The 16,041-nt window shown below is 45.2% G+C and overlaps 1 protein-coding gene across 3 annotated transcripts in view; it reads left to right on the forward strand.

Annotated features, from left to right (window-relative positions):
- The window catches only part of NBAS (NBAS subunit of NRZ tethering complex), a 2,361,081-nt gene that overhangs the window by 1,409,718 nt on the left and 935,322 nt on the right, over positions 1-16,041 (forward strand). For all 3 annotated transcript variants that reach the window (XM_078647778.1, XM_078647779.1, XM_078647780.1), the window contains one exon: positions 6,524-6,858. In XM_078647778.1, the coding sequence (XP_078503904.1) occupies positions 6,524-6,858 (335 nt within the window). The remainder of the gene's footprint in view (positions 1-6,523; positions 6,859-16,041) is intronic.

The raw sequence follows: 16,041 nt of genomic DNA on the forward strand, positions 1-16,041 counted from the left end.
AACACAAGCGTTGTCAGCAATTAAATACACCAACCTTATCCAAGACAGAGCTGCCAGAGATACTCGTCTTAAGTAGGGGACGCGCCTGCAGGGAAAAACACTAAAGCGCTCCCCAAAATGGCGCCAGTAGCACGTCCCTACCTACTCCCAAGATGGCGGCGATGAAATAAAGCTGCCTAAAGAACCGCGAAAACAGCGGTGAGAGAACGATTATAGTGCAAGTGTGCGCTAATCCTAAATTTTAAAAGCAGGGTAAAATAACTAAATGTGTACCATGGTTTACTGTTTATCATTGTTTTTTGTTTTTTTCTTCACAATTGCTGTGTATATTTCATTTTGTCCTCGCCACCAACTTATTGTAAAGCGCTCTGATATCCTTCGGGATCTTGTTTGTGCTATATAAAACTTTATAAATAAATAAGTACAGAAACTTTCACATACTGGCACGCCTGGTTTTCAAATCTTGAGAAATGAAACAATTTTTTTTTAAATGAGTTTGTATATTTCTTATGAACAACAATTAAGTCTTAAACCATAAGAGAACATGCTGTCACCTGAATCTTAAATAAAAAAATAAGCATTGGCAAAGCCAATAGACCTCGCCTCTGAGAGCTTTTGGCTTTGGCAATGGTCTGTAGTCTTGCTGTACAGCAGCACAGATGCTTTGCAGTATGACTAAAATTAATTTAGGAAAGGACTTTCACGCAGTCAGAGCTAATAAGCTTTTTTTTGTGCATTAATGCATCATAGACTTGTTTATTCTTTATTTGTAGCCATGCTACATTGCAGCTATGCTGCTTTACAGCTTGATCATAGCTACAGATCATTGCCAAAGTTGGAAATGCCCATGCTGTACAGCATGAACTAAAAGCAATTAGCGAGCTGATAGTCTCAAAAGCTAGATCTATTGGCTTTGCCAATGCTTGTTAGATTTTGGCGCAACACCCCTGTTGTTCCGAGCAAATCACTTAATCTGCCAATGCTTAAAAAGAGAAAACAATTTACATGTGCCAAAAAATCCTTTCACTTAAAGAAAGCAATTGTACACGTGTTACGTTATGTTAATAACATTTCTAAAGTGCGACTGTTACCCTAAGACATGGGTACTCATAAACTTTCTCTTGGGGGCCAAATTTACAGTGTGGTTTGTGTCCGAGGGCCGAACCAGTGGGGGCAGGGTCAGTGGGGGAGGGGTCGGGGCTAGAGCAACAAAAAAAAATTGACCATGAGGTTGATCACTCGTCTTTGCAGCGCACACCTTCGTCCACTGAGCCACCAGACCCGGCTTACACATATCTATGTCTGTCTGTCTGTCTGTCTCTCTCTCTCTCTCTCTCTCTCTCTGTCTCCCTTTCCCTCCCTGACTCTCCATCTGTCTCCCTTTCCCTCCCTCACTCTCCCTCTTCCTCCCTTTCCCTCCCTCCCCCTTACTCTCCCCCCCTCCCTCCCTCCCTCTCCCTCTGTCTCCCTTTGTCTCCTTTTCCCTCCCTCTCTCTCCCTCTGTCTCCCTTTGTCTCCTTTTCCCTCCCTCACTCTCCCTCTGTCTCCCTCACTCTGCCTCCCTCACTCTGCCTCCCTATCCCTCTCTCCCTCTTCCTCTCTCTCCCTCCCTTTCCCTCCCTCACTCTCCATCTGTCTCCCTTTCCCTCCCTCACTCACTCTCCCTCTCTCTCCCTTTCCTTTCTTCCCTCCCTCCCTCTCCCTCTGTCTCCCTTTCCCTCCCTCACTCACCCTCCCTCTGTCTCCCTCCCTTTCCCTCCCTCCCTCTTCGTCTCCATCTCTTTCCCTCCCTCCCTCATCTCACCCTGCCTGTGTGTGCCCGGGCTGAGACAGCTTCCGGGCACATACACACAGCCGCTCCCGAGCACTTCACAGGTCTTTACACGACCATTCGCGTGTTAATGAGGCTTTGTTGTATTTCACCTTTTAGCGCCGCAAATCCACTCTGACTATGGCTGGCCCCCACAGAGCAGCAGAGTCTCTGTGTCACACTGGTATACGTCTGCAAGGTCCTCGGGGCCGCTGGCGGCCCGCGGGCCGTACTGAGTACCCGTGCCCTAAGATGTCCTGGCGCTGAGCACTGCCTAATTGGTTCCTGAGGAGTGAGACAACTATAACGTAAATAACCAGGTTTTCAGCCTGAAGGAGAGGAGCTCGGTTGCATTTCTAAGGTGGAATGGTAGATTGTTCCAAGCTTTTGCGGCAGAGGCAGTGAAGCTCCTGCCACCCCAGCCAGCTTTTTTGATTAAGGGAACAATCACTTGCCAGAGAGCGCAAGGCTCTTCTGATGACATACCATTGAAACTGTTGTTTCTGGTTGTCAGGCTCTTTTCTCTTTAATGCCTTCAAGACTTTGTCCTTAAATTTGGCCTGATGTTTCACTGGGAGCCAGTGAAGCTGTCTTAGTTCCCTCTTGACTGAGACAAACCTAGGTGTACCCGTCAGCAGCCTGGCAGCTGCGTTTTGTACTACTTGGAGTTTGTTCATATGTCTCTTTTGGATTTTCAAGTAGAGACTGTTACATTACGTCTCTTAGAGAAAATACATTTGGAAGCAGATAACCTCTTTTGTCATAATAAAAGAAGATAACACCTATGGTTAAAATAAACATGCATTTCAAAGGAGAATAGTTGTAGCTTCTAGATAAAATGTTCACAGGCTTCAGGACTGAACAAAGTTGATTGTAGAGACACCCTATCTACAGCCAGCGCAAAGCAGCTCTCTGTTGGCAAACGCAAGTTTTGTTCTCGTTCAAATCTAAGCATTCTAGAACACTGTTTACAGAGAAGAAAAGTGATGCCAATACAGATGAAGTAGAGAAAATAGGGAAAAGCAATGTGAATTTTCAACAGATTTTACACTTCTTCCTTCTTATGGAATAATAGCAAAATGAGAACACAACACACACTAGTCAATAGGTGAGAATAAAAACTATGACGCTCATGCCCACTCATTTGGGGACATAGTATGTGGAAAATAGTGGAGGGCATGATGTGCAGTCACTAGATCTATAGCCACTTGATCTATGTCTCACATATTTAGAACTGCACTCACGACCATTAATCACACTCAATGTATCATCTGGAACCTTTTCCCCACCTGCGTCCACCACTCCAGTATACTTTGTCACTCTACCCAGGTTCCAGATTTTGCTATCTTTGATTTTTACCACGTTGGGGACCGATTTCAACACTATCAAAGGTTTGGTGAAGGTTAAGGCCCTACAGGTAATACGCCATGGTCCAAGTTCACCAATCTCACGCCATCACATCTACTACTCTACTATTTCTTAGACACATCACACGCTTCTTTGCGTCTCCTCTGTAAACTCAGCTTTCTGAGTCTCCAAGAATACTGGGTGTCCACACTTACCCCTCTTTTTGCCACTTAATCCAACCAGGAACAAGGTTGGAGTTTGGTCTCCTGCCCCTAAATAATTGAAATAGTGTTTTGCTGGTCACCTGATTTGGAGTCAATTGATAAGGAATATGATGCTTCATTACCTCATCTCTCCACTGCAATTCATTGCTTTTTGACAATCGTATTACCTCCCTTAGTGTTTTATTAAATCTCTCAACAACACCATTGGCTTCAAAATGATACAATGCACACCTGCAATGATCTATCTCTTTAGCCAATAGATCATTCTAAATCTCAATAAAGCAAAATTGGACACCATTGTCTACGAGGAATGAGTTCAGGAAAGCCTCCGTCACAAATATCCTGTAAAAAGATTTGATAATACTCTTGGCACTAATGTCAGCGACATATTTTATCTCAGGCTACCTTGAGAAGGATCTATTTGCAGCATCACAAAGGGAAAGTTTACTTCACCAGTAAGAGATCCACAATATCCATGGCAACTTCTTTCCATGGTCCACTCGAAATTGCCGGGAGTGCATGGGTGGATTCCCAGTAATCAATACTTTATCACTGCTGAAACACAGATAACACTTTTCTTATCATCCTCTCTACTTGACTGTCCATTCCCAGCCACCAAAGTCCATTCTAAGTCTACCTTTTGTCTTACAAATGCTAAAATATCCCTCAAGTGCCAGGTTTATCAGTCTTTAATGTAACACTACTGATGAAATTAGTTTCATGCCTCTAAACAAACAGCTGTCAACAGTAGCAAACTCCTCCCTCACCTTCTAAAATGTTCTCAAACTTTCCCAAGCTCACCACTTTTCCACCCATTGCTCATCAATTATCTTACATCCTTCAAAGTGTGATCTCCATCCAATTCCCTTCTCCATTCTTCTTCTGAGACAACCCTTCCTGTAATGACACAAACTTTTCTAACATGCATTGTCCATCGTCTTATTCCCTTGTAACATTCTGCTCTATCCTACTCTCCTCCACCAACCTGGACAATCAATCTACCTCTTTGTTTTGTTTTTTTTATCCCCGGAATGTATTCAAACTCAATTGTGTATTCCAACATCCAATCCTGCTGGACACTGCATTTAAGCCTTACTTAATAAATATTTTCCTTGGTGGCCTATGAACTGTTTGTACCTTAAATTGCGTGCCCCACAGGAAACTTGTTTGGGACCGAATATATCACCCACGTCTCCTTCTCGATGATCAAATAATTAATTTCTGATCCATGCAGTGATCTGGATGCAAACGCGATGGTCTCCTCAGTCTCCCTTTTACTTCCAACTACTTGCAACAATACTGCAGCTAACCCTTTCTAGGTGAAATCAGTAGTTACTATCACTTTGTTATCAGAAATATAGGCTTTTAGCTTCAGTGTAATTTTCAAACAACATTTGATGTAATTAACTTCATCTTCACATTGTTTATGCCACTCAAACACCAACTTTAACAGAACTCTCATGTTTAATGTCCTTTTTGCCATGTTGTCGATAATCTTGCTATTGAACTCAACATACCTAACAAGGAACACAGCTCCTCTTTGTTCTCACGCAAAGACGTTCACTATAGCTTCAGATAATTCCTTTTTCGGCTCAATGCCTTCTTACGTAATAGTGTCTCAAATAATCTCTTTGCAAATAAATTTGCCTTTTTGTTTCTTGACTGTCAACCTAAATCCTAGAAACTTCTCCAAAACCATTTTCATTCTTTCACCACGTTGTCTCATATCACACCCACAAACAAGGACATCCTTCTGATAGTAAAATACCCTGGATATGAATGCTGGCATTAACGACTTGGACTTCTGGAACACTGAGGACTCTGACATTAACCCAAAGGGCATGCACTTGAACTTAATGAACACATAGGCGTACTAAAGGCATTTAAGTCTTGTGAGTCTAGGAGTCTGGCTAGATCTAAGTTGGGGAAATCACTGCCCACTGCCACTACCACTGCCTTGTTAATTGTGTGTGGCACAGTAAAACATAGCTATAAATGACAAGAGTTTCAACAAGGACAACAGGGAAGAAGACAAAAAGTATTACCTCAGTCATAGTGCGATCAGTGGTAGGACAGCAATCAAGTTGAAGCAATCAGTACTTGGTCCATGCTGCAACAAAAGAAGAGGAATTGAAGCCACTATGCGATGGCGAATTAGATGGAAACAAATAAGAGTAACAATGAAGCCACTGAATGTTAAGCAATGGGTGGGCTGCAACCCCCTTGTTGTATACAATATATCTCGCAAGCAGAGACCCAAAAAAGAGGCCTTGAGAGGACAGAAAATGCTGGCCAACAAAGTGTTGTTTAGCAAGAGAGCCAATTGAGAAATTATGGCGTGGTTAAAGTCCTGGGCAGGACCACTAACGAATAAAAGTTATTTCTGCAAACCAGATCTCCTGACTACTCAATTTCATGGTGTAACAAATGATCAAATGATCTGCTTTATGTTGATAGATGTCACAGGTTTGAGGCCTCACTAGTCAGAGAAGACGATAGGGCATCTCCCTGCTATTTAGTGCTGTAGTCATGTGACACAAAAAACCATTCAAACTGCTGCTAGTCAGAGACCACTGATATGTGCCAAAGTTATAGGATCTACGAAGGGGAAGTGGTAACCCCGACTAAAAAAGAAGGAATTTGTTAATTGTGGGAGCAATGACTTTTTTCCAATGTGTGAAGGCTTGGCTGTTACAGCAGGTCTACCCCACACTGGTCTAAGCAAAATAGGGTCCTTGAAAGTCTGAGAGCTTTTTTGGAGAAAGCAGAATTTTTACGAGGGAAGGACGAGTGTGACATTGGTAAAAGACCAAAACGTTTAAAGAGTTTCTGTCACAGAATTTATTGTTGAATGCTTGGCCATGTTTGCCTTTGCCATTTAGGTTTTTTTAACCTTAACACTCTTGCTGTGATTTAAAGAGAACTCTGGCATGTAATGGAAAGTACTGTACTTTGAAGTTGAGTATATTATGTAAATAAGGGTCGTTCTTTACTTAAAATGCCATAGATATATACATATATATTTGCACTTACTGAAATAGTTGCATGAAAAGTCGTCTAGTGAAAGAAGAATTCTCAGTATGCTCCCTACAATGATGCGTTTACTGTTCTATTGACGTTGTATAATTATTTCCTCCTTTAGGACTGAATTATAAAAAACTAACAGATGAAAACGTGAGTCCTCTTGTGGCACTGGAGCCAGTCCTTACGAGCCAGAATGTGCTTTCCATTTCCAAGCTTGCCACTAAAATCCCAGAGAGGGATGGGCGAATGCTCACTCCCAGCTCCGTGCATGCCACCTGGCTACAGAAACTCTTCTGGAACGGGGATCCACAGCTGCTTAAGAAGACCCCTCAGTCAGGGCCTGACTGGTCACAAGCATACGATATCTGTGCGAAGTACTTCGACCGGCTGCTTCCAGGAGACATGGTTGCGCTTCTAGATGAGATTACATTTTCTGAAAAAGCTGTCAACAAGGTAATGGAATTATGCAAGTCATCAACTAAAACAAAATGCTGCGAGTGATTATTTAGATGTTTGAATCAAAAAAGAAAGTGAGTAGTTAAATAGCTCCCTTGTTAAGCAGTTTTCAGGACAATTACGTATTACTGAGGATTTACTGTCACTGCTTTGAGTTTGTAGCTTGGAACTGACTGAAGATATCTTGCACTAGACAGGTGGGTAGATAAAATCATCTGTTGTGTGTTTTTTTCCTTCGACAGCAGTCAAGGATAAGAATGACAGCTTCTCTTTGGCTTAAATGGTACCCAATACTAGCTCTGGGTGAAAGAGCATCATTGAGACTCCGATGAAGAGGAAGTTAGACATGGATCTTTACTACCACTCCACTGAATCATCTAGTCCAGTTTATTTGACTGTCTCTTAGCCAGTATTGAATCCAGTTCACCAACCTAAGACCACCCTGAGATTGTCACTCCCTCCTATTGTACCACAGGCCCTGTAGAACATATTATCTGAAGTGCCTTTATCTAAGAGGGAGACTGACGTCATATCATAAGCGCCTCTACTTTATGATTTGCCTCAAGGCATCTGTTGTCCAAATTGAGAGATTAGATTCTGGCACTTTCTAGGTTAGGTACGTCCCGATTAACATTGGCACAATCATCAATATATGGGCCTTAGCCTGTCGCATAGTGCCAACAATAACTTTTGCCACACTGCTTATTGTTCCTGTTCTTGTGCTTTCAAAACATTCCACCTTTGAAAACTGTTATTAATTCTCCAAGCAAGTAAACACTTTCCACATCATTTATTTTCTTGTGATGTATTTACTGTAGAGCTGAACTCAAGACACAATGTGAGCCAGCAGGACTAATGACTTTCTTTAAGGGCTAAATTGATATTGCCACCTGTTCTAAATAGTAATTTCACCAAATATTTGAAAACCTGGGTCTGATACTTTTTTTGTTGATTTTACATTTGACCCGCGCCAAGCATTAGAGGGAAAAACCCCAAAGCAGGTTTTGAGACCATATCTCCATAAGGTTTTAGCTAAAATACTACTGCTCTAACAATGACCGAACAAGCTGAGGACATTGAAGAACAAATAGTTGGATTCAACAATTCAGAAAATTGCAGGCAGGCAGTTACCATGAGGTTGCCTTCGTGGTTGAGGCACACAAAGCATTCAAAACAGAGGTATTCTATTCTTGAGTTAAATTATCGCCTGCAGATGTAAACACACAGTTATTTCATGAATACATTGAAAATGAACTACCTGTTGAGTATTTGCCATATGTGAACTTAGAAGTGAAATTGGAAATTACCGGTATCTGTGCCTGGTCCCTTTGGGGGAAGAAAAAGGTGATTACGGGAGGCAAAAGATATTGATGGAGTGATTGTCTCAGCATCGCAGACCCTTATTATATGGCAATTCATGTCAAAATTAGCTGAAAGAAGGGCGGCACAAGCCACTATATATTCAGGCACAAGAGAGTGGTTTTTAATGCAGTTTAGATATGCATATAAATACAGATTATGTAATGCTGTAAAACTATATACTGCTTTATAAAAAGATCCATTCTTACATGTATGCACTCTTAAGGTGTAGTGGCATACGTGTGCTCAGCCAGGATGTTTACCAAAATACTCAAATGATCTGGTACAATCATTAAATTAAGGCAGAGTAAAGTCCCGTATTTCGGACTTAAAGAGATTTAATATAATAAAAGTAGAGAAATGAAGTCTGTTGACTTTGTCTATAGTGTGATGTCATCAGTGGGAGGAGGTATTTATGTTTGGTGAAAATGAAGGGTATCCATGTGATCAAGGCAACGGCTGTTACCGAAATGCGTAGTGACTGCAACTTACGCTAAAATAAAGACTTTATGCGTACCTTCAAGAGGAGTTTGTGCCGTTTTTCTTTCTGAGGATTAGCGGAAGGAGAGGCTCTGCAAACTTGTTTTTGGATATATATATATATATTTATATATATATATATATATATATATATATTTTATTATTTTTTTTCACTACCAAGCCTTTTGGTGTGTGGGTGAAACAGAGCACAGCACAAAGAATATATAAAAGTGCTGAAGTCTGGGTGCAATGGTCCCAGACACAAGCTCGTTTTCTGCAATTCGGCCTTTACTTTTTTTTCAAAATGAAACCCTGGACCTCATTACCGCAACTCATCTCTTATTATTCTATTTACATTGATTTGCGCTTGAATTGCATAGCGCTTCATACCCCTTAGTACTTACATACCTTCCTAGACTTGCTTTCCTTCTTCACAAAGGGCAATGAAAATTAACCCAACAACAGGGCCATTCAAGAAGGATAAAGGATTGAATACTGCGAAGGCCTGTTGAGTTTTCTCCCTCGTGGCCCGAGGAAAGGACAAATCCTCCCAGTAATCCTCAGTGCCACTCTGCAATTGCACATGTGAAAGGTTTCAAGTCTCTCCTTAAGAGGTTTACAATTAGGAGGAATAAAACATAAATTGTAAGTGACCTTGGCTATTTAGTAGCTCTTGAATGAAGATGAAGTTTAAGACAGAATTTAATAGAAAAGCAGTAAACATTCCCTGACATAAAAGAAGAGCAAAGAGACAAACAAGGACATCCAGATGCAGATCAGGTTGATGGTGTAACTTCAAGAAGCAAAATTCAGGGACAAGGGGGTGAAGAACACAACAGAAAATAGTGGAACAAAAAGGATTGCTACACACCCATTACTTGTAAATGCCTAATTGTATATGATTCAGATGTGAACTGAAATTACAGGAAAGGGCGTCAGGCACTGTTTAAATCCTTACCACCACTCAAAACAGTCACATCTCTCACTCATGACAAAAATCATTAGACATTAATTGTTATCATGTGGCCACAATCAACATAATTAGACAGTGTGGTACCATAATATAGTTTGACAGAAATATATTTCCCTAAATATTGGCTACAATAATATTGCGCCATTGTTAATAATAGAAAACATCAGCCGTGAGATGTAATTTTCTAAATGATGTTTAGGACACAATATTTAAGTTGGACATTTTTCTATAAATTATATTCTGGCATGCAACCAATTAGAAACACCATTTACTTCACATAATCCCATACTGACCAACTTTAAGTACATCCACGTTGCTTCCCACTCTTTCAAGTCCCTGCTCCACCAAACATTAGCCACCATTATCATCTCTCTAACAGCCACAATGTGTGGCTGTGACGTTATCTTCTTCTTGATTATTGAAACTATCATACCTTGCTTGTCTGCAGCCACTATCAACTCTGTCAATTCCTCTTTCCTATCCTGCACCTTTTCAACCTTCCACAAGTCAGGCAACCATCCTACTGTTCCTCACTTGCATCCACTTCTGACTGAATATTTCGGAGCAGTTTCTCACTGTCCACCTCTTGTAGCAAATGTATCCCCAGCTGACGCCTAAAAATATTATTAATGATTTTTATCCTACTGCAGCTCTCACACTACTAACATCTGTGTTGTCGATAATTTCCTATGGATTAATGACAATGGAGACCCTTGTCAGCAAACTTTATTTATTTATTTATTTTTATTATTCACCAAGCAGCAAGAAAAGACAATCTTTCAGCAGTAATTATACACATTGTTTACAATCCACTTCCGATTGCTTTCCTTCACAACTTAATATCATGTGATGGCGTTGTACTGACTCAGTGACTCAACAATGACATTAAATACAACAGTAATGGAGAAATAACGGCTTCCTCCTGTAGCTTTCATGTGAATCATCCCTCTGGTACGTTGCCTCTCCCGTCACCACATGTCCCCTCCCAATTATCTATCAAGAGTCTTCTTGCTGTTGTTGTAAATAGTCCAGAAGTGGCTGCCAGAAATCTTTGGGTATAGAAGCCTGCGGTAGTTCTTCCACATAGGCCCCTAGTGTTTCTTTACAGTATATCATATCAGACAGCCAGTCCTTGAATCGGGGTGGGCGTTTACTGCCCCATTTGATGGCTATGCGTCTTTTCGCCAGTAAGAGTGCCACTGCCAGTAGTTTGCGCCGTCTAGCAGTTTGAGTTTGTAAATACCCAAGAGACATACCAATGGTGTGTTCGGGATTAACTCAGCCAACATATGGGTGAGTGCCTCCAACACCTCCCGCTAGTATGTTTCCAGGCCAGGACATGCCCATGCCGTATGTAGAAAGTGCCTTAGGGGCAGAACATCTCCGGCATTTATCTTCTGCTCTGAGGCCGTAGCGATACAGTTTGACCGGCGTGTATTACGTCTGATGGAGAAACCTAAAATTTATAATTGGTAAATTGCAGTTCGATGTAAGCAGGTGTAATTGTGCACAGCTATAGTTCCACTCGTCTTCTGAGATGGGTTCCCTCCGTTGCTTCCTCCCACTGCACAAGTGCTCTATCAGGTTCTTTATTTTGTTCGTTCTGGGATGCAGTATACAATTTTGTTACTAATGCAGCACGTGTTGGCGCAGTGAGTAATATCAGTAGGGCCTGTAGTGCTGTGGGTTCTGCCGGGAATGTGTCGTATAAGTCTCTAATCGCCGCCCTTAATCTAAAGTACGCAAACATTGTTAATGGCGTTTGGTGTACACACAAGGAAGGGCTTTGAGATGGGATGAATGTATTATGCGGGAATAGCGTGCCCAACATCGTAAAGGCCATGTCTCCTAGTACCTTCCTCATACTCTGCTCTTGTGTGACCGACAGTTTGGGATGATTCGCCAGGGGAAGTGCCGGTGCATAAAGTGGCAGCTTACGTGCTCGTGTTGCCAACGTATGCTAGGCTCTAGATGTGCATTTGACTGGGTGTGTTACATCGTTGGAGTAGCACCCTACAGGGTCCGATATGTACTGTGTTAATCTATTCGGGTGAACACTGTCTGTTTCCACCGCTATATGCGGAATATGAGAGTGCGGTTGCGTCCAGTAATGTGCATGTTGTGCTTGTGCACAGTAGTAGTACAATTGTAGGTCGGGGGTGGCAAAGCCTCCCTGGTGATACAGTTTTGTGAGTACCTTCCAGCTCACCCTGGGCTGTTTCCCCGCCCATGTGAGTCGTTGTAACGCTGTGCGTAACCTGGTAAAAAAGGCTTGTGTAAGCCAAATTGGAATATTCCAAAACAAATATAGGAATCGGGGTAATATTACCATTTTCTGGAGAGCTATTCGATCCGCTATCGATAGTGGTAGTTTAATCCATTTCTCAATTTGCTCTACCAATTTGCTCAATGCCACTCCATAATTTGCTTTGATCACCGTCTCCGAGTCCCGATGAACCCAGACTCCCAGACACTTCACTGGGTCCGCCACCCATGTTAATGGATAGTCCAAGTTTGGTTCCGGTGTCTCCGCTGTTAAGGGGATCACTACCGATTTATTCCAATTTATACTGAGGCCCGAATATTGTTCGAATCTGACATATTCCCTAATCAACGGATTCAGATTTGCGACTAGGTATCTGGTATAAAGGACCATGTCATCCGCAAAGAGAGAGATACCTACAGGACGAAGGCTAAACTGTAGCGCTTTTTCTGGGTGTTTTTGTCTAATTTTACAGGCTAGCGGCTCTAGCGTGAGCGCAAACAAAATAGGGGATAATGGGCATCCCTGTCGTGTTTTGCGGCTGATCTCAACATGCTGTGAGGTGTGACCATTGATGCGTACTCTAGCTCTAGGTTCGTTATACAGTAGGGCGATCCATTTAATAAAGGCAGGCGGGAATCCCATCCTGGATAGGGCAGTAATCATGAATTCCCATTCCACCGAGTCGAAGGCTTTCGCCACGTCAAGAAGTGCGGCTGCCGCTGGCAACTCGGGGTTTAGGCTATGATACATCGCAAAGATAGTGCGTATATTTTGGGTTGTGGACCATGTGGGTATGAAACCCGCCTGGTCTGGGAGCACTAGGAGCCTCAGTAGCGGTTGTATTCGGTTTGCTAGTATCTTGGCCAGTATTTTTACGTCTATATTTATGAGGGAAAGGGGGCGGTATGATTCACAATAACTGGGGTCCTTGCCTGGTTTTGGAAGAGCTATCAATAGCGTTTCTCGTAATGTTAGCGGGAGGGCCCCTTCTTCATAAGCCTCCCCAAACATCTGAGCTAGCTGTGGTATCAGCAAGTCCTTAAATTCTTTATAGAATTCCCCCGGTAGGCCGTCTAGGCCTGGGGCTTTGTTGTTAGGCAGTGAGTTAATTGCTTCTTTAAATTCATCTTCTGTTATATGATGTCCTAGATATTCCCTATGGGTATCTGAAAGCCAAGCGAGACCTATGTCATCCAGGTATTCGTGGATATCTTTTTGTGCACGCGATATCTGTATAGTATACAATCTGAAAGAGACACGTTAGTATTAGATTCCTTACCTTAGAATATCCCCAGGCGTCAGACTGGATCCGGAAAATTTTGCGTAGCAGTACCCTTGCGCGTCGGTAGGCGTCGTCTGCGGCTCCGCGTCCGTCGTCAGCGTCGTGGGCGCCGTGATGACGTCGTCGGAGTACTTAGACACCGCCTCCGCGTGCTGACGTCAGTTCTTCTTTTTTCCGCGCCAGCAAGCGCAGATCTGGAAAAAGCAGTTCCCTAGTCACTTTTTGACTAACTTTTTTGACCCTTTTTGATCCTGTTTCGAAGTCTCTCGACTCCGATTCGGTGCCTTAGGGATGCCCGGCTTCAAGCATTGTGACGATTGCGACCGGCTGATGTCGGTCACGGATCCTCACCGCGTCTGTTTGTTGTGCTTGGGCGTCGACCACGACGACAAGGCCTGCTCCGACTGTCGGGCCCTCTCTTCGAAAGCGAGGCGGGAGCGGTCCCGTAGGCGCCTCGAACTCCGACAGTCGGTCCCGCGCCGTGGGAGGTCCCGATCCCACGGGAGGTCGAGGGACAGGTCGTGGGCCCGGAGCCACCACAGCTCCGAGAGTAGGCCTCACTCTTCCGGGTCGAAGTCGTCAGGTAAGAGGCACAAGAAGTCCAAGTGGCGTCATCGCTCCTCCGACTCCCCCCGACGCTCGCACGATGCGGCCGGGGGTTCGGGTGACACCCCCACGCGGCTCCGTCGGAGTAGCGGGCGCCGCGTACGGCTCCACACCCTCCGGTCCCTGGGCTGAACGCGTCGCAGGAGGAGATCGAGCGCTTCCTCATGGCCATGAGGAAACTCTCTCCTCCGACGGGCTCCGCGGCGCCTCAGGGCCCAGCGGACCCGTCTGGGAGCCCTAGCGGGTCGGCGGCTCCGGGCCCGACGCCGTCGGGTGCTTCGGCCCCGACGACGCCGGCGCCTTCGGGCCCGGTGCCGCAGGTCCCCGTTATCCCGACGCCGCCAGCGCCTTCGGGCCCGGCGCCGAGGGGTCCAGTTGTTCCGACGCCGCCGGCGCCTTCGGGCCCGGCGCCGCGGGACGCCGCTGGCCCCTCTTCGGGATCTGGTTTGTCGCCGGTGGATCTGACGACCTCCCCGGCGTCGGACCCTCAGGTGTCGCCTCCGGCGCCGCCTCCGGCTCCGGCGGCGCCGGCCCCGGTCCTGTCCCCATTCCTGTTCAGCCGTCGGGACGGCCCCGATGGGCGCCGCTCCAGACGTCGTTTGGTGAATTTGCACCTAGCGAACTTCTAAGCGCTCCTGAGGCGGAAGCCGGGAGTTAGGCAATCCCCTCCTGCTTTTACTTTTTTAATATCACTATTGCACTTTACATTTTAAAAATTGTGTTGTGGAACGAATTTTGTGTTAAATTGTATTTGTGCACTCACGCTGTCTGGGACAGCCGGGGGCTTACTCCTACCCGCATTTAAACACACCGGGGGCCGATTTTAGGGCCTCACTCGGTGGAAGAAAGGCTTCCAGAGGGCGACGAGTTTGGCCGCCATTGCTGGGGAAAAAGCACGGTCAGCGCTCTAGCGGTCGGGCGAATCACGGCCCGGGCGTATAAGAGCAGCAGGCTGAAGCCAGGCATCTTCTTGACATTGCACCTAGCGAACTTCTAAGCGCTCCTGAGGCGGAAGCCGGGAGTTAGGCAATCCCCTCCTGCTTTTACTTTTTTAATATCACTATTGCACTTTACATTTTAAAAATTGTGTTGTGGAACGAATTTTGTGTTAAATTGTATTTGTGCACTCACGCTGTCTGGGACAGCCGGGGGCTTACTCCTACCCGCATTTAAACACACCGGGGGCCGATTTTAGGGCCTCACTCGGTGGAAGAAAGGCTTCCAGAGGGCGACGAGTTTGGCCGCCATTGCTGGGGAAAAAGCACGGTCAGCGCTCTAGCGGTCGGGCGAATCACGGCCCGGGCGTATAGGAGCAGCAGGCTGAAGCCAGGCATCTTCTTGACATTGCACCTAGCGAACTTCTAAGCGCTCCTGAGGCGGAAGCCGGGAGTTAGGCAATCCCCTCCTGCTTTTACTTTTTTAATATCACTATTGCACTTTACATTTTAAAAATTGTGTTGTGGAACGAATTTTGTGTTAAATTGTATTTGTGCACTCACGCTGTCTGGGACAGCCGGGGGCTTACTCCTACCCGCATTTAAACACACCGGGGGCCGATTTTAGGGCCTCACTCGGTGGAAGAAAGGCTTCCAGAGGGCGACGAGTTTGGCCGCCATTGCTGGGGAAAAAGCACGGTCAGCGCTCTAGCGGTCGGGCGAATCATGGCCCGGGCGTGACTTAATGAAGTCCGTTTCCCGTCCGCGCAGCGGGCGGGCGCAGCGGGCGCGCCGATGGCGCGCCAGAGGCGCGCCAGAGGCAAGCCCGTCTGGGCCCGTCCGGGCCAGAACGGGTCTAGGGCCAGTCACTATGCCCATGGTCCCTCTTAGACCCACAAGGATCTCAAGGGAGGAACTCTTGTCACTACGGCGTTCTGCCGATCCAGGTTGTCTACAGCGGGACTGGTCAATCCCCCCTTTTTGTCGCTGCCCAGCCTGCCCCGTTTCCATCAGGGGGGAAACAGATGGTAAGAAGGCTGGTCGAATACTTCAGATGGCACTCCTTAACTGCAGATCGCTACCTAAGCATGCGGTCGAGATCAACCTGCTGATAGAAGACAACAATATCGACCTGCTCTTCCTGACGGAGACATGGTTATCCCCCCATACAGACTTCGACATCATCTCTGCGCTTCCCAGTGGCTTTAATATTCAATGTCTGAATAGGGAGAAAGGCAAGGGTGGGGGGCTCGCTATAATCCACAGGGAGTCTTTGACC

The sequence above is a fragment of the Lissotriton helveticus genome, chromosome 6 (genome assembly GCF_964261635.1).
Source record: "Lissotriton helveticus chromosome 6, aLisHel1.1, whole genome shotgun sequence".
Classification (NCBI taxonomy): Eukaryota; Metazoa; Chordata; class Amphibia; order Caudata; family Salamandridae; genus Lissotriton; species Lissotriton helveticus.